We start from the raw sequence: 25959 nt of genomic DNA on the forward strand, positions 1-25959 counted from the left end.
AGGAAGAAACTACATTCTAATCCTTAGATTGAAGGAAAGTTATGTGGGTGTCTGTTATGGTGGGGGAGGAACCATTGATAATCAGAAAGTATTTGTTGATTTTCTGCTTAGCACCAAGACCTTTCACTACTTGGTAAAGTGGCTATAGAGAAGATTTGCCATTATACACTTACAAATGTTATCACTTAAAGAGATAAATGGATGATCAGGCAATTAACAGAAATTCAAGTGGTTGTTTCAGTGTTCTAGCACTTAACACTTAACTGACGAATATTACAAAATTTAAATGATTTATACTTACTGACATTTAGATTTCTGTTGGAGAATTTTGGTCTTGGCGGCTGCAGAGTACTGGTTTTTTGAAAGTAACTCATGTTTGCTTATTGGAAATACATTTAAGCCTGGATCTTTTGAGGCTTCAAAAGAACTTAAATAGATATGAATGTTTTCCTAAACTGGTACTTCTCATGTAGTTTGGACAGGCCCAAGGCATCTGCAAGTTAGTATATAGTGTAAATGAACTTTGAAATAGAGTTGTTTCTAATATCTAACAGTGGTTATGTATCAGCTATTTTAATAAATGCTATTTATGAGTATTTGGATATTTGCAGCTACGCAGTCAGGACAAATGTCTGGGGAAGGTAAAGCTGGTCCTCCGGGAGGCAGTTCACGTGCAGCCTTTCCACAAGGTGGTAGAGGACGGGCCCGTTTTCCAGGGGCTGTTCCTGGTGGGGACAGATTTCCTGGGCCAGCAGGACCAGGAGGGCCACCTCCACCTTTTCCAGGTAAAATTTTTCTTAAATTACCATGGATAAAATGTGTCTACCTAATACCTCTTTTCCTTTTCTCTCTTTTTCAAGTAATGCATTATTAATGTGACTTACTCTCCTTGTTATGCTATTTTTGGAATCCAGGAAATTTGATCAAGCATCTTGTTAAAGGAACTCGGCCTTTGTTCCTGGAAACTAGGATTCCATGGCATATGGGGCACAGCATAGAGGAAATACCCATTTTTGGCCTAAAAGGTCTTTATTTTTCTCCAAACTTGCTTGACTTATATATAGAATATTTACATCCGTCTTATTTTCTTACCTCTTAAAAAATCCTTTCAGGACCATTTTTCCTTGTTTCACTTTCTAGCTTGGCATCAGAGTAGACTATAAGGTGGGTGATTTCACTGTAAGAAGTGTGTGTACGCTGAAAGATGGAAACTATCTCTAAGCAATGTAATCTATTAAAGTTTTTGTTTCAGTAATTTTTCTTAAGCATAAATTGAGCTAGCTAAATGTGTAAGGATAAACTTCACCTTTGTAATTGTTAGTGTAGCATTTACCATATGGGTTGCATTTAAAGAGAAAGAGTCTTGGTCTATGAGTTACACTTTAAAAGTATAATTTTGGCGTGAAGATAAACTGCCTTATTGAAGTGTTTTTTTTTTCTCTCTCTCTCTCTCTCCCCTTTATTCTATAGCTGGACAGACTCCACCACGTCCACCCTTAGGTCCTCCAGGCCCACCCGGTCCACCAGGTCCTCCACCTCCTGGTCAGGTTCTGCCTCCTCCTTTAGCTGGGCCTCCTAATCGAGGAGATCGCCCTCCACCACCAGTTCTTTTTCCTGGACAACCTTTTGGGCAGCCTCCATTGGGTCCACTTCCTCCTGGTCCTCCACCTCCAGTTCCAGGCTACGGCCCCCCTCCTGGTCCACCACCTCCACAACAGGGACCACCTCCACCTCCAGGCCCCTTTCCACCTCGCCCACCTGGCCCTCTTGGGCCACCCCTTACACTCGCTCCTCCTCCGCATCTTCCTGGACCACCTCCAGGTGCCCCACCACCAGCTCCACATGTGAACCCCGCTTTCTTTCCTCCACCAACTAACAGCGGCATGCCTACATCAGATAGCCGGGGTCCACCACCAACGGATCCATATGGCCGGCCTCCACCATATGATAGGGGTGACTATGGGCCTCCTGGAAGGTAAGTTAGTATGTATCTATAAAAGTAGACTTGGTGTATTTGATCTGCAAAAGGTATTTTTCTCTGTCAGTGAAGTTTTAAAAAAATCATGACCTTTTCCCCAGGTACATAATTTTTTGTATTGTTTTCTCTTAGAAGAAGCAGTGTGATATGGTGAAAAACATACTGAACGGGGTTGGGAATAATCCAGCTCTGCCACTTATACAGCCATGTGATTTTAGGGCAAGTCACTTTGTTTTCATCATTTTTAAGTTAAAAGAGGTTAATAAAGATAACTTAAGCTTGCAAATGGGATCCTTAAGCTATTTTCAAGGTTTTAAAGTCAATCTCATTTACCATTGATGACATTACATAGAATGGTAAAGTTTCTTCATTGGTTTAGGAATTAGGTCAGTTTATTAGATAGGTACTACTGATTATCTCGTGCTTATCAGGAGTCCTGAGTAGCAGAATTACTAACTTTTAATTAAAATGGGAACATTAAATAATTTACAAGCATATTTGGGTAGACAAAGACTTGTAAAGCACAGACTTTATGGAAATTAAAATGGTTAATGGCAATCCTGAGAAAGAAGCTGCATGGAAGTCACGGTGGAACTAAGTGATCCCTAAGCCCCCTTTCAAAATACTTTTAAAGCTATCCATACTCAAATCATAATCTAGAGATTAATCTCTAAGAACTACTTGAATTTGCCTCGTTCAGTTTCTTTTGAGTTTATCATTTGATTTTATATTCTTTAACTATCACTGTTGAATGACTTTGTATTTTGTTTTGTCTGACAGTGTTCTGCAGGGATGGATTTGAGCATCTGCCTAATTCCATACAGTTGCACAGGGCCAGGGAAATAAATTTGATGTTGTAAACAAAGTCTCCTGACAGTTATTTACCATAGAGCTTGTGTCTTTATGTGACTGCCAAAATTGCTTCGTTTTCTTTTGAAAAACGTTATAACTAGGAAGCTAGCACAACTTTTCTCCTGTTCAGCTTAATTTCAGTGAGCAACTACCTATTAAGTGTCCACTCAGTGTATAGGGGTGGGTTAGGTGGTTTGGTTTGACAGTTTAAAATTTGAATCTCATGTCTTTTTTCTAACATAATAGAATTTCTACAGTGTCAGTTTTTCTTAAAATACATTTGTGTATATATTTTTACTTATTATTGAGTAATTTTTAATTGAAAATTGGAGAAAACTGATTATCTTGCGTGGGTTTTTTTTTTTAGGGGATCAGATGGGTATGAGTCACAGAAATTAATTGAAATCATACATGGATTTTGAACAACTTGTGATTTGGTTGGGCTGTTTATAAAGTTTTGGGAATAACAATAATACCTTATAAACATGAAGAAGGTTATATTAGCTGTTTCCTCATTTCATTAGAATGAACTGCTACTGCTTACCTCAGTTCAACATCCTACCTAGTAACTAGTAACTAAGATGGCAAAAAGTTTACCTTTTCCTATACTGCACATGCAGTCACAATTTTTAAAGTTGTCCAGCAGCTTTGGAAAATCTTGGGATTTTACTGTTTTTTTCCAACAAATATTTACAGGTACTGAGTGCCTTTTATTTGCCAGATATCCTTCTAGGGATTCAGTGGCAAACAAGATAAGTCTAAAGTCTTCTCCCTCCTGAAATTTTATTAGTCCAACAGACATTTATTATCCTTCTCTTATGAATTGGGCCTTGCGCCTAGAGGATCCAAATATAAATGAAACCAAATTCCATCCCTTGATAGTGTAGGGTTGTATTTTTTGCAGTCAGGATTTTTTGTTTAGATATACATATGTGTTGGGACATCAGAACAATTTATTATATCTGTTTTTGTATGACTCTGAAAAATAGTATATTATACTTACGTAAATACATAATTTCTGGCCTCCAGAAAGATGAGGTTTCTAAGTTGCTACTTTATTTCAGCTGAAAGATAAGGGAATTTTGCTTAGACCTTCTCTCTTCCTAGGAAAAAGATCACATTTCAATCTGAAAAAGTATTAGCTCTAAGGCACTTGTCAAAAGCAATTATTTGAATTGCTTTACACTGTTGTGACTAATTTAGAAAATCTTTTGAGTATGATTTAAGGTTTATTTCGATTTTACAGGGAAATGGATACTGCAAGAACACCACTGAGTGAAGCTGAGTTTGAAGAAATCATGAATAGAAATAGGGCAATCTCAAGCAGTGCTATTTCAAGAGCTGTGTCTGATGCCAGTGCTGGTTTGTATATTTCTTTCTGTATAAACATTTCTTATTTATGTTATTAGGAATGACCTAAAAAGTACAGTCTTGAAGATGGGTCATCTACATGCAGTAGTTATTTTTATATTTACAAATCATTACCTATACTTCATTTAAAAGGCATTGAAGGGAACTGTATGTCACAGTGTAGTGGAAAAACCCCTAATTTAAAAATTTTAGGTGTAAATTTAAATATTAGCCCTGACATTTAATGGCTCAGGGACCTTAAGGCAGCTCATTTATTCTCATATTTACTAAATGATTATGTGTTTCACACAGCTATAATAGTAACAAATGGTGTTAACTTCATGTACATTAAAGCCTTTCAGAATGGTGAAACTCTGAGAAAAATTAAGACATCTTCTGTAGTGATTTTAAAGTGCATTCCTTTTGTAAAATGGTTGCCCCAAATGGTTTGGTGGTATTTTGAAAACAAAATTTATTTGACTTCGGCCCCTCTCCTTCCACTCACAGGTGATTATGGGAGTGCTATTGAGACATTGGTAACTGCAATTTCTTTAATTAAACAATCCAAAGTATCTGCTGATGATCGTTGCAAAGTTCTTATTAGCTCTTTGCAAGATTGCCTTCATGGAATTGAATCCAAGTCTTATGGTTCTGGATCAAGGTAAAACTTTCCTGTCTCATGTCTGTTTAAAACTGCTGCTTTGCAAATAGAAAAAATACTGTGTTGGGGACTTTATAGGACTTTGATTTTACTTATTACTGTTTACTTAGCAGCTAGTGTGATCTTGTTGTTGTTTTTGTTTAAACCCTAAATCAAATGTTAGGTGTTTGCTTGCTTAAAACCTTTCAGTGGCTTCCAGTTATTCTTAGAATAAGACTGTAAATATTGAAGTGCTGTGTGATATAGTTCTACCTATCTTTTCAGTCTCACTGTGTACCTCTCCTCTGGCTCACTGTTCTCTCGCCACATTGGTCTCCCTTCTCTTCTTGACACATCAAGCACTTGCCCACCTCACTGTTTTGTTTTGGGTTTTTTTTTTTGCGGTACGCGGGCCTCTCACTGTTGTGGCCTCTCCTGTTGTGGAGCACAGGCTGCGGACGCGCAGGCTCAGTGGCCATGGCTCACGGGCCCAGCCGCTCCGCGGCATGTGGGATCTTCCCGGACTGGGGCACAAACCCATGTCCCCTGCATCGGCAGGCAGACTCAACCACTGCGCCACCAGGGAAGGTGCACCTCACTGTTTTTGTACTTGGTATTTATGCCCACCTCGCTGTTTTTGCTACTTCGTATTTCTTCTGCTGGGAGTCCTTTTCCCTGGCTTTAATAGCTGGCTCCTTATCCTTCATGCCTCAACTCAATCTAACTTGCTAAGAGGGGTCTTCTCCCAGGTTATTCTGTCATGTTCATTCTGTTTAGTTTTCATAATACTTACTATAGTCTATTCTTATTTGTTACTAATGCACATTTTTTTTCACTAGAACACATCGAAAGATGGAAAGGACCTTACCTGTCTTGTTCGCTACAATATTTGTAATGATGAAACAGTGCTTGGTACAGATCGGGTGCTAAATAAATATTTCTTGAACAAAGGAGTTAATAATCTATTTCTTAGTATTTTTATTTTAATTCGGCAGTTCCTTTTTTTGGCATTACTGCTAACCTTGAAATTTTACATATTTTCAAAAGGTAGATCTTTAACCTTGACGTGATACTTTCAGGTCTTTATAGTGTACTTTATCTAGTGGTAGAGTTGTCTTCATTAAGTTAGGAAAAGAGAGCTTGTCTTTGTCATGGTCCACAACTTTATAATTATTACCTTTTTGACCCAGTATAAAGATGTTTGGACCTGAACACATTTGTTATAGCTGAAGACCATATGTTATATAGTCTTCTTTTAACTATTTAAGTCTAGAATAATAACTTCTACTTTAATCACAGGCTTAGCACTTAACAGTGTTTGCTAAGTTGAGCTGTCTGGTGCAGAAATACAAAATAGAGATTAAATTAATAGCCAGTTGTTATTTCCTTGTTGTGAATTTCAGAATTTAGAATAGTAGGATTTCTAAGATACATACTCTGGTTAAAGTACCTGTTTTTTGTTGTTGTTTTTAAAGGCAGTTCATGAAACATTTCTCTTTATTAAATAAAAATGAGAATAGTATCTCAGTCTTTTCTGGTGGTCATGTTTACTAAGTTTCTTCTCTGCTTCCCACCATGCCCCTCAGCACCACCACCCCCCAAGCATACCTACGAATATATTTCATTAGGAAGTTTCTTAGTGGGGTAACACTCATGATGAACCATATTTTGGCTAGTTTTAAATGTAAAATTGATATTTACATATAGGTTTAGGTAACCTGTATTAATGGGTGGTAGTTTTATGTATTTAAGTCTCATTATATATTGAGTGATTTCATGAATTTTGTGTCTAAAAAACTACCTTCTGTATGTTCTTTAGCTTGAAACACAAGTCCTTTGAAATTTTCTCTCCTTTACCTTTCTGCTTTTCATTCAGTAAATACTACATGTCTGTTTTAGGCTGCTAGTTATAATAGATGTAATAGATGATATGGTGTATTGCCATGGTGTGTCTGGTTCCCAATTTTTATTTATTTGGCTGTGCCGGGTCTTAGTTGCGGCACATGCGATTTTTAGTTGTGGCATTCGGGATCTAGTTCCCTGACCAGGGATCAAACCCAGGACCCCCCTGCATTGGGAGCGAGGAGTCTTAACCGTTGGACCACCAGGGAAGTCCCGGGTGAATGTTTTTAAAAATGGGGTTTCTAGTTCATGCTTGTACGTGAGTAAATCATTATTGACAGTTCAGGATATTTTAGTTTAAATTAGATTTATAAGTTATTTTTTGCCATAGGTATTTTTAAACACCAAAATATTGAATATCTTTTTAAGCTATCTAATTATGGAGAGCATTAATCCAGTAATTTCTTTTAGAAGACGTGAACGATCAAGAGAAAGGGATCATAGTAGATCACGAGAAAAGAGTCGGCGTCATAAATCCCGCAGTAGAGATCGTCATGATGATTATTACAGAGAGAGAAGCAGAGAACGAGAGAGACACCGGGACCGGGACCGGGACCGTGATCGAGAGCGCGACCGAGAGCGCGAGTATCGTCATCGTTAGAAGGTGGGTATTCCTTGTTCCTGTTGTATTTAACATATGTATTATTAATAGTAGTTATAACTCCAAGGCTATTGTTTATGCAGTATATACCCACATTTTACATGGTTCAACTACTTGTTCTGAATTTAATCTTCTGGAAACATCTGAGATAAATGACAGGTGAGTAATAACAGGTAAACATTTTGACCTCTTATCCTTAAATATTGTGTTGCTTGCTTGAGCTACAGCTTTTAGGTTTCAGGTTGTTAATGGTCCTAAGAAATAATCAAGAGGACTCATTGTCTACTTCTAAAAATCTAAAAATTGGAATTCTCTTAATCACATACATAGTTTTCATGTGATTTAAAATATAAAATATAGGGAGTTAATTCATACTATATATAGTATGCTTGGACTTCAAAAAATAAAGTTTCTTTCCTTGAACTAACTTTATTTATCCCTAAAAATTTTAAAGAAAATCTGACAGTATAATAGTTTATAATACAGGAAGAATATAGGAGGGTGGTTTCTCAGCATTGAGAAAAACTTTTTTTTTTTTTTTTTAGAAAAGACACTTTTCCTGCCATCTGGGTTTTGTTTTTAAAAGAAAAGAAACAGTATTCTTTAATTTGCAAAGAAGATAAGAAAGTTACTCAATTAAAATGGATTCAGGGTATTCCATGTAGAGAATTTTAAATTGTACCAAATCATACATCCCAGGTTAGAATAACCTTGAAATAATTTTCTTTGATGTTTCATTCATAAACCATAATCATTGTGTCTTTTTTTTCTGTATTTTAAAACTATTGTGTACATTTTTCATAAAGCGGGAAGAGTTGTCTGTTTATACTTCATTTTCACGTGTAATTTTATTTTTATATTTGTGAACAGCGTTTATTCATGTGAAAAGTGGGGAGAGGGTACTATAAGGCTTGTGCATGTGACACACAGGTTATTCTGTAAACAGATTTTTTTTCTTCATATGTTGGTGGCATATCCAAAATAAATTAGGCTAAAACAAACCCCTTATTGGTAATTACTCTTTACATAATTATTTTCCATAAAATAAAATTGGGAAATATTGAAAATTCAATTATGGTAATTGTTAGTATTTAAATTGTTATGGGCAAAATCAAAGGATTGTATGTAATTCTGTGACAAAATAACAGTTTCTTTAGATATATTTTAGCAAACGAGATCCTTTTTAAGTAATATTACTTAGAAAATAAGCATGTAAGTCTTATTTTTATGGTACACAAATAACCTATTACATTATTTACAGTTTGAAGGGCTTTTTGAAGTAAAAAGGCAAGTTTTAATACTTTTCCTTGCATTTTGAATATGCATTTTGAATATATATCAAAACCTTAATTTTAAAATAGTTCTCCATGTACTGTATTATAGAACTTAACATAAATAATTCTCAAAACATTATTTTAATATGAGGCAAAACTTTTTATTTTTAAAACTAAGCTTATTGAAATTGATACTGTTTTTGGATGTAAGAACTGAATGTTGTATCATGTAAGACTAAATACTAAATTTTAAAGATGTAGCCCTCTGCCTCTCCCACTCCCGCCCACCCCACCCCCCAGTTGAATAGATCTGATCCCATCTTATGAAAAAATTCTCAGTGTCCATCAGTGCTTAAGGTGAATTGTGGCCAACTTAGGGAAATGTTTAACGTATATCAGCCATTTCATTTAAAGTAAGGTACAGGTCCTTCAATTTATATTTTTATTTAGACTTTGTCAGTTATCAACAAGCTTCTAGTTACTGAAGTCATGATAATGGAACTTGCATACATTTTCAGTCATCTCCAAGATTGGATATGCCCATCAAGGGCATTCTGAGCCAGTTTATACCCAAAGTTAATTAACAAGTCTTCTTAATGGTTTTAGCATAGTTAAGTAAACTCCTTCTGAAAGGTCCATTGTTAATTTTAAATACTTTGAATTAACATTACATTCCGGTAATGGGTACACCTAACTATATCATGGTTTGAGTTTCATTACGTTCAGACATTAACTATGAATTCCTAACTTGCAAACTATTGTTGACATTTTTTCTTAATCACTGATGTGTACCATACCAAAATTCCCATGTTTTGTTTGTGCATTAATCAGAATTGAGTTGTAATATTGTTATGTGCCTTCATCCAAGCAAAATTTTACATAAGCATTTCCAGTGCAAAAAATTCTGTTATCCTGGAATATTGTACCTTTGCTATACCAAACAGTATTTATTGTGAACATAGATGTGAATAAATGGGTAGGGACTGGGATTAAATATATCTGAGTGAAAAACTTTTTTGAGCAAATAAAAAATATCTGCACATTTAATCACCATCATAATGAGGTCTATTGACCTTTTTTAGAAGTTTTAAAATATGAGTCCTTTTGAACTTTCATGTAAATCTTAAATGGACTGAATGGAATAAGAGTAACTTGGAAGCTAAAGTGAATGTCAGTAGTAAGTCTGTATGCAAATAAAACAATAATGTAATCTATTATTAAAGTGATGATGAATGGCTAAAAGGGCAAGTTCTTAATTTAACTGGAAACTTAAATGATGTTGGCAAGCTGTTAATGTCTGTCCCATCTTAATTTTTTTGTGTGTTTGAACTGTTGGTAATGTTAATTGCATTCTCTCATTTAAAAAATGTATTAGTTTTTCTAAAAGCATTTAATATCTAAGTTCAAATATATAATATTTTAATGGGAATATCGGTATTGTAAATTTCAGCATGTAAATATATTGTGCTTCATATTCTGTAATTTCTGCCTCTATTCTCAGACCACTCTGAGCAAAACAAAAGTAGTTCAATGTTTTAAGGTTATATGCTTTTTACAGAAATAATTTTGTTTTCATAGTTGTTTTCTTTTGTGTTCCTCTTATTACTTGCTGGGAACAACCCTACTCAGCGATTTCTGTTAACAGTTCCACTTTTCTTTGTATACTGAAGAGTAATGAACTGAAATTATTTTTTTAAAAACTGTTTATTCATGCTTTTCCTCTCTCTGACACATGATGTTTACACATTCTCAAATCATTATCCATTCCTTTGATTAGATTTTAAGCATCATATACGGGGTATAGGTTAAGTAACTATACTTTCCTTTGCTGTATGATTACTTTTCTCCTTTCACAAATACCATGATCTTAGATTTTGTTGTCATTGCACAAGATTTAGGGTGTTTTGCATTCCTTATTCAATTTATAGCTTTGCATTAATTTGGCAGGGGGAAGCCAAAAGAATCAAAAGTTCTTGCATAAATGTTAAGATGCTTTTATCTCCTCAAGAGTTAATGTTACTTTGAGTCTTATGTGAAAATTAAATTCTTCTAATCATCTGATGAATGATACGGGTGGTAATGAGATTTAAAAATTATTTCTGCAACTCTTAAGTCATCTGAGATCTGACTAATACTGTCCAGCCCTGTGTTTATTGTTTCCCCATATATCCTAACCGCTTCATCTGGATATGCCAGCTTTCATTATTTTCACTCTAATTTTCCTTGCTTTTAGTATTATTTGCAAAACCTGCCTGACTACACAGTTATGTTAATTAAAGTGAGAAGAGGGTAAAAAGTGATCTTAGAATGGATGTATAGTGTGTGTTTTGCTCACTGTGGTTTAAGAATATGGTTTTGTTTACAAATGATTAATGTTCCCTGTTTAAAAAAAAAAAATCAGTGCCAATGTGAGTCACCTTGATCTCTCACCTTCATCTCAGTGTGAAATTTACTACCATTGTTCTAGTTTGTAAATTAGATTGTTTTGAATAAATAATGATTTGATGAATAGTTAGCATTGTTTAAAGGAAATCTAATAACCAAAAAAGGACTAAGGGTGTCATATATGCTGTCCAAATTTACTAATTTGCCTTGGTGGTAGCATGTTTTAACTCTCACAGTGAAACCTAAATCACACAGCAGCTTATTTTGAAATGTCCATTTTGTCAAATTTTTTGGGCAAAGCTGGGTATTCTTTAACTGTGAAGTTTATTTCTACTGTTTAGTAAACTGCCTAGAGCAACAATCCTGTATATGTTTTATAGTGTAATGAAATGGGTTAGTTAAAATGAGGTAAGTACTATCTGCAGAGATGCAAAGATGAAAGTACGAAATGTTTTGGTAGTAAGGGAGTTTTTTGTAAACATCTACAACAAACAGGATTTTGTGTAATATGTTCTAGTCAATGCAAGAAGGGATTTTGATTTTAAAGAGTTCACTTGTATTTAGATACTTCTAGTTCTTTTGCCCACTTCATCTCCTTTCCTCTCATTAAGAAAAAAGTGAATTTTATTATATTGCATTAATAAAAGTATATCTCTAAAATTATATTAGAATCCTTCTTATTCAGTGTATTAATGTGAAAACCTGTAAAAGATCCATATCTAATATATTTGAATCTTCTACTTGAAAGGTGAATTAACTGATACCAGTAAATTTGCTTGGATAAGTTTTCTAACAGAAACACTCGTAATTTGAGTTGTTAGTATTGACTTGATCTTGCATTATCTCAAAATGCAGGTGCTTCTCTGTATTGAAATTTTAACTTAGTGCTCACTTTATATACTTCATTAAAGAGCCATAGATTCCATCTGTCTTAGTTTTTTAGCAACTGCTTACATAGATCTTCCTTCTATAACTGATAGCTAAAGCAAGAAATTGTGTGGCTTTGACATTACAGATTTGACCACATGGTATTCTGAAAACATGACCGTTGAATGTATTTGTCACTTTAAGCTTCTTTTTGATATCTGTGTTTATGTAGATTTCTACTTAGAAACTTGAGACTATAATATGGAATTGGGTTATTGGAAATGGGTTGTATTGCCTTCAAATTTGCTTTTTCTTTTTTTTTTTGAGATTGTAAAATTTTGTATTTCCAAATGGATAAATGTAAAGTGTTTAGAAATAGAAATAAAAGCTGTCAGATTATCCCCCAGATTTTGTCTGTATGGTGAAAATTAGAGACTTATTAATAGTAAAGATCTATCTATAAGACAAAAGATAAGTGCATTCATCCTAAAGATATGTGTTGTAATTTCACAAATAGGATTCTCTACCTAAAAAATAGTAAAAATTCTCCATTGGAGTGATATAAAATTGCAGAGTATGCCATGTTTTTTGGAAGGGTTGGGTATTTTTGTTTTGCTCACTGTGACTTAATTTTTCCCTCTTATTTAAATCCCTTCCAGCATGATAAAATAACTGGGAGATAAACATCTTTTTGCAATGAGATTTATGAATTTCCCATTATTTTTTCAGATTAGAACATATGCCTTGTCTCTCTTTAATACTTCAATACCAGTTTTTTTAAGTATATTGCAAAGTAGTAAAGATAAAATGTGTGAAGCTACCTTTCTAGATTTTTTTCCATGAAATAATTCCACCAAAAGCTTTATCAGCATAAGATAAAATACATGAAAGGTAACATTAGAAATGGCTTAAGTATCTATTTGAAAAATATGGGCAAATTAAAAACTATTTAAAAGTCCAGGATTATGACATCTGCTTTTTCATTTTGTAGTTGTAAAATTTAAGTTTTTACTGCTAGGCAATGTGAATGCGTATGTGTACTGATGCTCTTAAGTTGCTTACACCCTAATTGAGGAGGAAAGGACATAGAAGAAGATTTATAGTTGTGACAGAATATTAATTACTCTTAATTGTAGAGCAAAAAGTATTTTTCAGTTACTTTTATGGGATACTATCACTAAACATTGTGCCCTTTTGCCTCTTACATCATATTATTGAAACACTCTCTTGGAATTTATATTTTAAATATCTGGTGTTTCAAGTGATCACATATCCACGTTAACTGAATGTTTCTTTTGTGAACCTCTACCTGAAGTTTGCATATTTATGTACTCCTGAAACTTTAGGTTATCTCATTTATTGGGGTTTTTTTTCTTTATGTGAGTTTTCAATGAAATTTATCATTGTAGATTCCCATTTAGCTTGTTTCGGCTTAGTTTATATATTTACATTAGATATTTCAGTGTAGGTGGAATAGAGGGACAGTAATGTTATAAATTTGTATATGTCTAAAGATTTGTACGTGGATGTCATATTTATTTAAATGTGCATACTGAGCTTATATTTATAAATTTTGTAACATGGAGGACCGTTTGATTTATAACATTTGCAGAAGTTCCTGTATGTCAAATAAATACAACTAATCTGTAAAATAATTTATTGCATTTATATTCAGTTCTCATTTAATTGTTTATGAGTTATATAGAATTTATGTGGGTGAATGATAATATTTACATTAAAATCATCCAAGCGTTTTTCCATTTATTTTTGTAGTACACATACTTTAGAAAATGACTTATAAATGTTTCCATCTTCACAGAAACAGTAGCTGCTACATTTTCATTTCCGTTTCAGTCATTAAATTTATAAGGCAATAATATTTAAGAAGAATGAAATCAGAATGTCTCAGTTTTAATCACATACATTTGGGAGCGTTTCTCCATCACAAAGGCAGCTACTGTTTCAGTTAATTCTTATTTTGTGTTAGAATACATAACAGTGAAGTAGATGCACGACTTGTGTATGTATAGTTAAGCCAGCATTTTTCTGTGTATTATGGGGAATAGCAAAATCTACATCATAAATTTTGACACATTACAGCTGAAGGAAGAGGAACACCTTCCAAGACAAAACAGTCTTCATGGGGGAAAAATGACGCTTGTCCAGCAGTTTGCTTCTTGTGATTGAACTGAACCTGTAAGGATTCATGGATAAAATGAACAGGAATAGATCTGAATAAAGCAAATCTGCATAAATGGTAACCAGTAGCTCTACTTTTATTTTTTATGTTGCTTACCTGTTTTATTTGAAGGAAACCTGTGTGATTTAAAAAGTTATAGCTTTTGCAACTTTATTACTGGTTATATACATTTGGCCATTATAATGTGCAAGCAATTGGAAAAAAAACGTCAAGTAAATGCTTGTTTTATAGTAGTTTGTTCTTGTTAAAAATGTTCATACGATAATGTCTGTAAACAGCACCACTTTGATTACAATAGATGTAGTGTTGTAATAAACTGTTTAATGGGGCTGATGTGTAAAGCTGTTCAAGTTATTTGATGTTTACACCTCAGGGAAAGTCTTGTGTTCAGCAATATCTAAAGATAATGTTACTATGACATTTATACTGTCCTTTAAAAAAAATTGCAATAGCATTTTTGGATATGCATCAATCTAATCTTGCGTTCAGTGAATTAAACATACTAATTAAGTGTCTCTTGCCCTTGATTTTGATATTAGAATAGGTGATTACATGGGTATTTAATATTTCTATATTCTGCTTTTCTAGCTGTTTTTACCTAGTTAAGCTTGTGACTTTGCTGAATGGTATGTAAACTTGTAAAAACTGAAATTTCACAACATAACAACCCAGTCATTGTGTTAGGGGTCAACAAAGATTTTGTGGTTTTAACATTTTAGTAAAAACCCACACGTGATTTGCTACAGTAATGCAGCTTAATTACAACACAGATGTACTGAAACGCTTAATTGTAAACTGCTAGCATTGAAGAAATATTTTGACAGTTCTGATTTGATGCGGCAGTTATTAGCTATTTTATATTGATAGTGCTTATGGTTTATTGTTGAAGCCATGGGCAACGTAAATATAGGCCGCCGTGCAGCAGACAAATGTGAGTAAAGAAAGCCTTAGTTTTATTTTCCAGTTACAGGAAATAGATTTCTGAAGGGTGTGATGTTTATTAACATTGGGTTGTATTCTCCTATATGTGTAATAGGAGATTATAGGTGTACCGATCTCCACAGTTTAAGGAGTTCTGTGTATTCGTGCAACCTATTAATTCATGCTAAAGTTAACCTAATCAAAGATTTTTTTCAAACCTGCCTTGCATATAAGCCCACATTAAAAGCACCTGGCTAGCATGTGTTCTTAATTGTAAAATTAGCATAGGCAGAGTGTCAATTTGATTAGACATTTTTATAGAAAGTTCATTCTGAATCATTACTTCAGAAATTTGAGTTAAAATCCTTAAGCAAGTTAATATGTTTTTTAATGTTTTTAAAATCTGATTATCTTCGAGAGATCTTCTGATAATACACTCTTTTTTTTTTTTTTTAAACGTATAGCCAAATTTTAGGACGTTGCTTGTTTAGGCACCCTAAATATTATGTAAGTGCAACCTTAGAAGCCCTCCAGAGAACTGCAGTTCTTTACTTTCATGTTGTCCACCATCATACCAGTTCTTGCAGAATTAGCTGTTTTAAATTATCCATATTATTGCCAGCTTTATTTTTAAAACATTTTGTGGTTAGAGTATTTGTGCATGGAATCATTGGTGTTTGTCAGAACTGTTTGCTCTCAGAAATGATTTTTTAAGTGTTCTATCTTGTTGAAAATGCAGTTGCCTTTTTAACATTTGAGAGTTGTATCAAAATCAGTTTTCTTGCTTTGTGTATAGATGTTGTTAGTTTTATTTCTTAGATTTTTTTTTATATTACAATGCTGTAATGCGAAGAAGTATGGACATAAATATATTACAAGGGAATTAGTTAATAGTAAGCTTAAAAGGTAAGTAAATGTCCATAAGGATACAATTTTCTCTGAACAATTTAAAAATGGGATCATAAAAATCTTAACTGCTTGAACTTGAAATGAAAACTGGAAATTTTGTACTAATTAAATCATTTACCTTTTCATTTTTTTTTTTTTTTTTTTTATCAGTGGAACCCTTTAATTGCTCATACTATATCACCCTTCTCCCTACTTGGCTGATCTCATTACGTGACTTTTGTTGCAGACAATGTGAGTGTACTAGAATTGTTTGCTGTTAGTGTATTATAAATGTTATCAGAAGGGAATAACTTTCTGATTTGACCAATTTTTGCCAAGTCTTTCTTTATCTGATACATGAATATATAGCAATGAAGGTGAAAATGCAAGCTATGTTTTATTCTTCATATCCCTTTTTTTTTTAATGGGCTGATGTTATTTGAAAATTTTTTTTAAATGTTTAAAAACAATCCAAAGAGATAAATCTCTACATAGACACCAAAAAAAGAGTCCCAGAGATCTTTTCATTTCTTCTTAATAATAATTATAGTGGATATGAAAACAAAACTGAATTTAATTTTAAACCATAGCACTTGTTAGTGCTATGCCATCACATTCCTTTCAGCCAGTAAAGTTATGAATGAGTGATGCAGCACCTGAATGGTATTGTTTTTGAAGCAGTACTTTGAATTGAATGTGCTGCTTTTGGTTAATGGACATAGGTTTTGGAAAGGATATTCCAGTATAAATTTATAAGTGTTTATTTTGTCAATTTTTATAAGCAAGATTCGGAGTAAGTTACAGTGGCTAATGATCATAGTTTAGTCCATTTACCTAGAATATTCTTAAGCAGTTAACTACAATTTGGAGTTCACAAAAAACTTATGGATTGTAGCTTAAGGTATTACTTTCAGTTAATTCTCCTGTGGAGAATATTGCTTTGTTTTCTACTAGTTTAAGGTCAGTTCTTAAAATAAACATGGAGATTTTAATGAATGTTGTATAACATTTTATAGTGAGGGGGAAAAATTGTTGGAAGGGTAAAGACTTTCTTTCCCTTATGTATTTAAATGTGCCAATAACCTAAATACATACTGTTTTATACAGTGAGATGCTACTACAAGACTTTCTGTTGGCGTGCTCTGACATTTTGGTTTTCATACCTGAATGATCATTGCGTTTTCTGTATCTTGTAAGATGGCTTCACTTTTGCGTTTTAAGCTTCAGCTTGTTATTTTAAGAGGAAGTTTATGTTCTGTTTCTTTACTGAGAATACAGTATTGAGATCCTAGCTGTTTTACAGATAACTGCCTTTTAAATTTTATTCATTAAGTTCATTTGCATCCCATAGCCATCTGTAATATTTCCCATAGTTGTATGTACTTTAAGTGCACGCTCTTACCCATTGTACACATTAGACATTTTTGTGCTAAAATATATTAAGTGGGATTTTTGTAGCAAAGTATTTTTCTGTTTTTACAGTGTGTGTGTGTTGTTTTTTACGTTAACCTTCAGTTTAAACACTGGTGTATTTTATTTTTTAGCAACTTGACTCTTAGAAGCCTTAGACTAATTTTTTAATAAATATTCAACCAAAAATTATAAATTTATTAAGATGTGGCCTTACATATAGCATTCCTTATGTTTGTAATGTGAGATTTTTGATTTAGAGAACTCAAAAGATTCAGGATTAAAGTATCTTATTGTAAGTTGAAATAGAAAATGTGTTAAAATGTCTAAAATGTCTAGGCTTCTGGGAGGAAGTTCTTATACTCTTCTTTCTTGGTATTAGAAAGAAGCAATATGAATTTCTATGAATATTCAAAATATTCAGGCAGTTGTATCTTGTTCAGATTGATTTAGGTTTGTCTTAACCAATTTCTTTAAAATTTCAGGTTGTTGGCATTCACTCTGAGTATGCAGCTACTATGGTTTTTGTATGGGACATATAAACACTTGGTTAGGTATAGACAGATGTTAATGTTTTAAAGACTTCCTGCTATATTAATTAGCATATTGTAATGGAAGTTTTTTAAAATATTAGGTGGAATTTAATTGAAGTCACACAAATCTTGAAATGGTATGTGCAGATAATAAATACTACGGAGAGTTTTTCCTGTGGGAGTATCCTAAAACTCCGCCATGGGTGTAAATGTTTTACATTAATTTCATAATTGGACAGACCCTGCATTTAGTGAAAACATTTCATTTTGAAGATGTGTTCTTTTTGTCTCATTGTTACTGCGTAACACTTCTCAGCGTTCTGTAAGTTAAATTATTTTAAAATGGTGAATTCGTGTTTATTTTTTTACTTTGAAAATTGTAGTACTCAGGTGGTATTTAATGGGAAAGGATCCTTTGGGGTAAATCATAATGTATTCTAAGGAATGCATCTATAACATTGACTTTAGCCTTAAAGAAAGGTCTATTATTCCTTCTTCCTCTTCATTCCATGGTATATTAGCAAAGTAGTTTACAGCCTTGTACAGCCTTACAAAGTTGTTTTACAATTCTTAATCAAAAGCCCTTAACGAAAAACTGTATCATATTACCAGTATACATGCATTACTGAACCATGGTTTGTAAATAATTTGACTAATACCAGAAGGCCAAAGAAAGTCTTAAAATTTTAGCTATTGACTCTATGGTGACTTCACAATAAGATTTCTGTGCAAAAGGTAAGGTGATATTTGATCAAATAAACATCTTTTTGGTGTCCCTGAGAACTAGACTTCCATATTCGCTTCTATTAAAAAGCTTATCCCATTTTATTAAAATGTTTGTAATTGCAATTTTGTGTTTAATGTTTACTTTCTGTCTTTTCTTTCTTTAGCATTTAGGTGACTGTTCAGCAGTTTGCTATATGGCCATTGTTGGCCTTTAAACTGCACTAGTAATGAGCATGGTATTTATCTTGTATTGAAAATAAAACACAGTTTTTATAATACTTTGCAGTTTGTCTTGTTTGATTTATAATTTTTTAACCATTGTGTATGGTGTGAATAATTCATATCTAATTGCAATATGCAGTATAACAGAAATTGTACTGTTTGTATTTTATCTCTAAGCCAGCCTCCTAGATACTGGTCATTTTCTTTTGTATTGGCCTTTTGATGGTCTTTAAAGCATATGATATGTGACTAAATTAGGATTTAGAAACCTAAAAGATTTCTAGGCTACTTTATTTTTAAGTCTTAAGATTCAGAAAATGTTTGTCTAATTTTAGAGGATTATTAACCTTACTAGACTTCAATCAAGTAAAAATGTTTCTAGGTTGCAGCAAAAATATTTCATACTAGCTTTGAAGTAATACAGAGTACTTTTTAAACAGTAACAAATTATGATTTCAATAAAGATTTGTGTGCCAGGTGTTAAATCAGGCCCCAGATTTCTCATCTGTATGATTCAGTGTATGTTGAAGGTAGCAATTCTGAACAGTTGAAATAACAATATAAGAAATAAATGACCATTACTAGGATCTCTTTCCGCGACCCCATTAAAATTGTGCTTGAGGTTTTATTAGTTTCCCTAATATTCTTTGTTATATGTTTACATTTTAAAGAGGATTGTGTTCATTGATCCTCACTTGCATTGAGTTAATTGAGTCTCTTGAAGAGTATTTGAAAGAAAAGATTATTGGGAACATCTTTTAATCAGGTGCTACACAAAACTTAATAGGAGTCAGTCAAGGCCTGATTTAGTGAAAGAGGGAGCTTTTTAATAAAGGATTTCTAAGGGAATTCCTTGGCGGTCCAATGCTTAAGACTCGGCACTTCCACTGCAGGGGCACAGGTTCGATCCCTGGGCAGGGAACTAAGATCCCTGCAAGCTATGTGGTGCGACCAAATAATAATAATAAAGGATTCGTAGACAGAATTTTCCCAGTCTTCTAGTTTTAATTCCAAAAGTAAATGATATTAGAAATAGTTTCCAATGCTGTCTTGTCTTGTATCTTTGTTTCTCTTTTATATTTCACTAACAGTTCTTGAATTTTCATGTTATATCAATTCCAGTCAGTTGCTATTTTCAGTGTTAGATAAGGAATACATGTATATTTTTTACAAACTTTTCAAAAAACCTATGACTTATAGGAAAACTTGAGAAAATAGTTTACTTCCTTAAGTTACACCGAGTCCTGAAGAAGGAATAAGATTTAACTTGGGGAAAAGGGAAGGGGAGTACCTTCTTGGCAAAGGGAGGTTTGCACAAAAGACCTTTTGGTATGAGGGAGCATATTAGGAAGAATACTGATTTGACTGAAGTAGGGAATGAAGAACATGGCCTAAAAAAAAAAAAAAAAGAACATGGCCTGTGTGTGGGGCTCAAGAAACAGACAAGGACCAAGACTCTGCAGGGCTTGTAAATCACACTAAAGATTGTCCCAGGAATGATGTGGCATCACTGAAGTGTGTGTAGTGTCAAAGCATTTCTGAAAGCTTGGCTGCACATTAAATCAGGTAGAGAATAGATGAGGTAAACCAGTAAAACTATTGCAAGAGTCTTTGACTAGAGAGATAGTGGGAATAATAGTGGTAGAGAAAAGTTGATTTGGTGAAAGACTTGAGACAAAACTGGTAATAACTGAAAGTTTGGAAGGATGATGTTTAGAACTTAGTGGTAGGTATGTCATTGCCTGAGATGGGAAACACTGGAAAAAGATAGACACTGAATTTAATGCCTTTGAGATCCAAGAAATAGCAAGTAGTCATGTATTCAATAGTTATATGGTTTTGGAGTTTAGAAGACATGTGGATTAAAGCCATAACTTTGTAGTAACAATTAAAATAGAGAAGCAACTAAATAATGGGGAGAGTCTTCATCATTTTTCAATTTAATGGCTGTCAACCCAGCTGCAGAATAGAATCACCCATGCCCTCATTGTTTTTTTGGGGGTGGGGGGAGTGCCATCAGGATTCATTACATGTTTGATTTTTTATATTCCACATATAAATGATATCATAGGGTACTTGTCTGGCTTATTTTACTTAGCATATGCTCAAGGTCCATCCATGAGCATTTTTAAAAAATTGCTGTTGTACCTATTATCTCGATAGAGTTTCTTACCCTGTCGAATACGCAAGGTGGTTTTTTCCTTTTACAAGTGAGCCAACAGGCTCTGAGGGGTTATGGCTAGCAGAATGGTGAGTTGAAGTTAGAGTAGGTTTATGACTGCAAATCCACACAGCTTGTGTGCTGAATGGTTATCAAACTAAGCCCCCACTGCTGTTAAGTGCTAAATTAAAAAGCTTTATTGATAGCTGTAAGCATTTAGGAGTATATTACTTTAAAATGTTCATTTCTGGGACTTCCCTGGCCGGCCAGTGCTTGGGACTGTGCTGTTCCAACCCGGGGGGGGGGGGGGGGGGGGGGTGCAGGGTTTAGATCCCTGGTCAGGGAGCTAAGATCCCACATGCTGTGCAGTGTGGCCAAACAAAACAAAACAAAAAATGTTCATTTCCACAAATACTGAACATACCTGTTCTGTAAAATATACTGTGCTGTATAGGACGGACCATAGCAACTCAGTTGTATCTCGTTATTTTTATTTTTAAAAATTTCATATTAATAGTTGTACAGGTTCCACTGACATAATTCCTGTAGCTGTCCTATTAGATATAAGATCAATGAGTAACATTTGTGGAAATGTTAATTTAACATTGTGGGAAAATTTGGCATTGACTCAGGAATTGGGCTGCACCCCATTGCAGTATAGAAACTCGAGTATCACTGTGTACCACTTTAGTTCTTTTTCCCCTGAAACTGGTAAGTCATTTTACATTACTCTTTCTTCAGCTTTTCCCAAGTAAGGGAGAAAATGAAAACAAAATGCTGGAAACTAACTAAGCATCTAACTTAGCCTAAGAACATGCTCATTTTATTAGAAAGTGATTTGCAGACTGAAGACGAGCTAATTGTTATTTGCTGAATTTAGTGATGACTGGCTTTTCACAGTTAATAATAGTATATCCATTGTAAACATTTGTTGAAATCATTTTTATGCATCTCAGAAATTGTTTCAGGATGGCTGGCAGCCAACATGCTGTGTATATCTACACACCGGGAAACTGCCTACCTGTAAACTTCTGTGGTAATCAGTTTTATGTTGTCCTTGGCTTTCTAAATGATCTGAGTATGTAGGTGAACACTAAAGGGAGGAGGGAGATAAATGGCACAGCTCCTCACCCCTGGGTGAGATGACCTGAAGGTACCTTTTACCAGTTGTTTCACATGCTTACGTGAATGTTGAGGATGGAACATGCCTTCTTATTAGAAGTTGATCAGTTCAACATAAATAGATAAAATGGGGTCATAAATGAAGATTTTTAATTTAAAATTTTATTATTCCTTACATCCTTCTTAGTCTTCTGTTTCTCTTCCCTAACCTTTGAATTGTGGGGTACTCCCAGGAGGCTTAGCCTCCCTGCATTCCTTGGTCCTCTTTACCTGTCTCATGGCTCTAAGTATTAATATGCTGTCAGTTTCTAAATTTATATTTCTGATTCAGACCTTTTTCTCAAACTGGAGATTTAAGTGTCTACCGACATCTCTACTTGAATATCAAACAGGCATCCCAAACATAACATGCCAAGGTTGAATTCTTTCATCCTCACCCATTCCCCACCACCTGCTCAGCCCACAGTCGTCCCTAACAGCTAACATCAACATCATTTCAAATGCTTAGGGTCAAAACCTGAAATTATTGACTCTTCTCACACCCCATATCCAGTACATCAGGAAATCTTGTCCACCACAGAAAATACCTAGAATCTAACAGCCCATTACTGCTTGCACTGCGCTCATTCTTTGCCTGTATTACTGCAGTGATTCCTAACAGCTCTCTGTGCTTTCCACTCCTGCCTCCCTGCAGTTTGTTCTTAGCACAGCTGTCAGAGCTTCTGTCGTTTCTGTTCAGAATCCTGCTATGGCTCCCCATTTGTACTAGAGTAAAACTCCAGTCCTTAAAAGGTTCCTCCATAATTTGGCTCCTATTACCTGTCTAACCAGACCTCCCAGTACCCTTCCCCATGCTCGCTGCATTCCAGCCATTCTCGCCTCCTTTTTTGGCCTTGCCACGTGGCTTGTGAGATCTTAGTTCCCCCACCAGGGGTTGAACCTGGGCCCTTGGCAGTGAGAACTCAAGAGTCCTAACCACTGAACAGCCAGGGAATTCCCCTGGCCTTTTTCAAACAGTCCAGGCATATTCCTCTCTCTTAGCCTTCGTATGGGCCCTTTTCCTTGCTTGGAATGCTTTGGATATCTGCATGACAGTATCATTTTAATGAGATTTATTTTCACCTTTCTATTGAAGAATGGAACTCAATATCTCCCTTAGTTCTGCTTTATTTTTCTATGTGTTTCCTAACAATATATGTTGTTACCTAGCACAAGATGTTATCTTTGTTGTCTGTTTGACTATCAGGCACATGAAAGCGTATATCTTGTAAGTCCCAAGTGCCTACATAAGGGTATGGCACATAGATGTTCAGTGAATAATGAATGAATGTCCTTAAGGTTTAGGTCTACCACGTTATCCTGTTAGCTTATGCTTATGGTAGTACAGTTGTAAGAGCTAATTCAGCATCTTTCAAATTTTATATAACAAAAATTGCCATTTAAACCATTTTAAATATACATTTTAGTGGCATTAAGTACATTCACAATGTGCAGCCATTACCACTATACATTCTAGAACATCCTAAACAAATTCTGTACCCACTAAACAGTAACTCCCCATTCCTGTCCCACTTCTAGCCCCTCTAGCCTGGCAACCTCTACTGTACTTTCTATGAATTTGTGTGTCCTAGGTACATTATATGAGTAAAATTACACAATATTTGGTCCTATGTGCTGGCTTATTTCACTTAGCGTAATGTTTTCAAAATGCACATTGTAGCATGTGTTAGAATTTCATTACTTTTAAGAGTGAATATTCCATTGTATGTATATAGCACATTTTGTTTATCAATTTGTCAGTGGACATTTGGGTTTCCACCTTTTGGCTGAGGTGAATAATGCTGCTGTGAACATTGGTATACAAGTATCTGAGTCTCTTCTTGAAATTCTTTTAGATATGTACCTAGGAGTGGAATTGTTGGATCATATGGTAATTCTATATTTAACTTTTTGAGGAACCCTGAAGCTTTTCCACAACAGCTATACCATTTTATATTTCCACAAGCCATGCGTGAGAATTTCAGTTTCTCCACATTTTTACTAAACCTATTTTCCATTTTTCTTCTAATGGCCATCTTGTTGGGTGTGAGGTATGACATTGTGAACTGTGATTTTTATTTTTTTTCCTGAAGTTCCATCAGTTTTTGCCTCATGTAGTTTGGTATTCTGTTGTTAGGCACATACACATTAAGAACTATGTCTTCGGGCTTCCCTGGTGGCGCAGTGGTTGAGAGTCCGCCTGCCGATGCAGGGGACGCGGGTTCGTGCCCCGGTCCGGAAAGATCCCACATGCCGCGGAGCGGCTGGGCCTGTGAGCCATGGCCGCTGGGCCTGCGCGTCCGGAGCCTGTGCTCCGCAACGGGAGAGGCCACAACAGTGAGAGGCCCGCGTACCACAAAAAAAAAAAAAAAAAAAAAAAAAGACGTCTTCTTGGAGAATGGACCCCTTTCTCATTGTGTAATGTCCCTCTTTATCAACTGATTTTTAAAGTGGCTCATCTTTAGCCAGTCTTTCCAAAGCACTTAACGTAGTTTTACATTGAACCAGTTGTGTTTGCACATTTTATTGGTTTACATAATGTTAAGTCATGAAATCACAGGAAAAACTACTATCGATATAGTTCAGGAACACACGCACTGAGTCTTATGTAATGTAATTAGCAGAAGTTCTTGGACATGAATTTTGTGTTAATAAGTCAGTTTTATAGAGAGACTGTACAGGTAGGTTATGTGGAGGGCATTTTAATTCTTATCATTGGGTACTCAGATTATCTCACTAGACTTTTGACTTGTATAAAGGATATTGTAATGAAAATGCTTACAAGTAAATCTAAATGCACATCTTTTCCAAAAAGTTTCTTTTGGTGCTTGATTCAATAAGTATGAACAATTGAGGTTTTTGACACATGAAGTTGCCCTCTGATTGACCTTCACCACAGCTGTATGTGAAAATGCGTATTTCTCCACATCCTTTTCAATAATGGGTGCTTTAAAAATTATCGATTTTAGAGGTGAAAATTGATATATTAAAATATTGTGATTTTTTTTTTTACAGAGGCTTAATATTTTAAAATATTAGTGTGCTGCCATCTAGTGATAACTATGTAAGAAAAAAGGGTAAGTTGTAATTTAGTAAGTTCATTTTATAATTGAGGAAACAGATAAGTGTATGCATTCGGACCCAAAGTAATAACTAATTAAGGACAAACTCAAGAACTGAAAAATTCAAGCCAGGCTCTTATTCAAGAAAGATCTGAAGGATTCTTTTCTAATCATTGTCCCTGTTAAGTCACAGCAATATAGTCAAACCAAAAGATCAAAGTAATAATGATAATATTCCGGTGAAGTCAGTTAATAAAACCTTTTTTATTTCCATCGTTATACTGAAAATATTTCTAAATTTGCTCAGTGCACATAATAAGGGTCATTTGAAGGGAAGGAATTTTGTACCTACATATTTTGTATTTATATATAGATTATATGGAGAATATAACATTTCTTTGAAAAGTATAGTATTCTAATGTCATTCTGAATAGAATTCTGTGGTAAGTATAAGAGTGTGGGCTTAATTTTACTTAGCTATATAATACTTTTTTTGTTTTTAACCCTAGGTGAAAAAGCCTATCTTTTTTAGCGTTTGAGTGGCCACTCTGCTAAAATTGGCATTCAGGAAGGGGACATAAGCCAAGGAATATTTTTTCTGCCCTTCGAGAGTCAGGAAATAAAGTAATTTATACTTAGTGAATACTCAAAATGACTGCCATGTGCAAAATACCATGAATACACAAAGAAAGAAAACCATGTGCTGTCTGGGAGAAAGCCATTGAAGAGACTAATATATGTTGGCCACTTTCCCAGGTGGTATTTTTAATGTAAGCATCAAATCAATTCCATTGGAGTTCCTCATTTTACAGGTGAGGAAACAAAT

The 25959-nt window shown here is 34.4% G+C and overlaps 1 protein-coding gene across 6 annotated transcripts in view; it reads left to right on the forward strand.

Moving 5' to 3' along the window:
* The window catches only part of CPSF6 (cleavage and polyadenylation specific factor 6), a 76806-nt gene that overhangs the window by 14678 nt on the left and 36169 nt on the right, over nt 1-25959 (forward strand). The window contains exons 5-11 of one of the 6 annotated variants that reach the window (XM_029204142.1): nt 612-785; nt 915-1025; nt 1471-1975; nt 4077-4192; nt 4688-4841; nt 7137-7326; nt 13950-18803. In XM_029204142.1, the coding sequence (XP_029059975.1) occupies nt 612-785; nt 915-1025; nt 1471-1975; nt 4077-4192; nt 4688-4841; nt 7137-7323 (1247 nt within the window). In that variant the 3' untranslated portion in view covers nt 7324-7326; nt 13950-18803. Of the gene's footprint in view, nt 1-611; nt 786-914; nt 1026-1470; nt 1976-4076; nt 4193-4687; nt 4842-7133; nt 7327-7868; nt 8583-13949; nt 18804-25959 lie in introns of those variants that run through there. The other 5 variants (XM_029204139.1, XM_029204140.1, XM_029204144.1 and 2 more) reach the window with 5 other exon arrangements.

The sequence above is a fragment of the Monodon monoceros genome, unplaced genomic scaffold (assembly GCF_005190385.1).
Source record: "Monodon monoceros isolate NGI ecotype Baffin Bay Population unplaced genomic scaffold, NGI_Narwhal_1 Super_Scaffold_6, whole genome shotgun sequence".
Lineage (NCBI taxonomy): Eukaryota > Metazoa > Chordata > Mammalia > Artiodactyla > Monodontidae > Monodon > Monodon monoceros.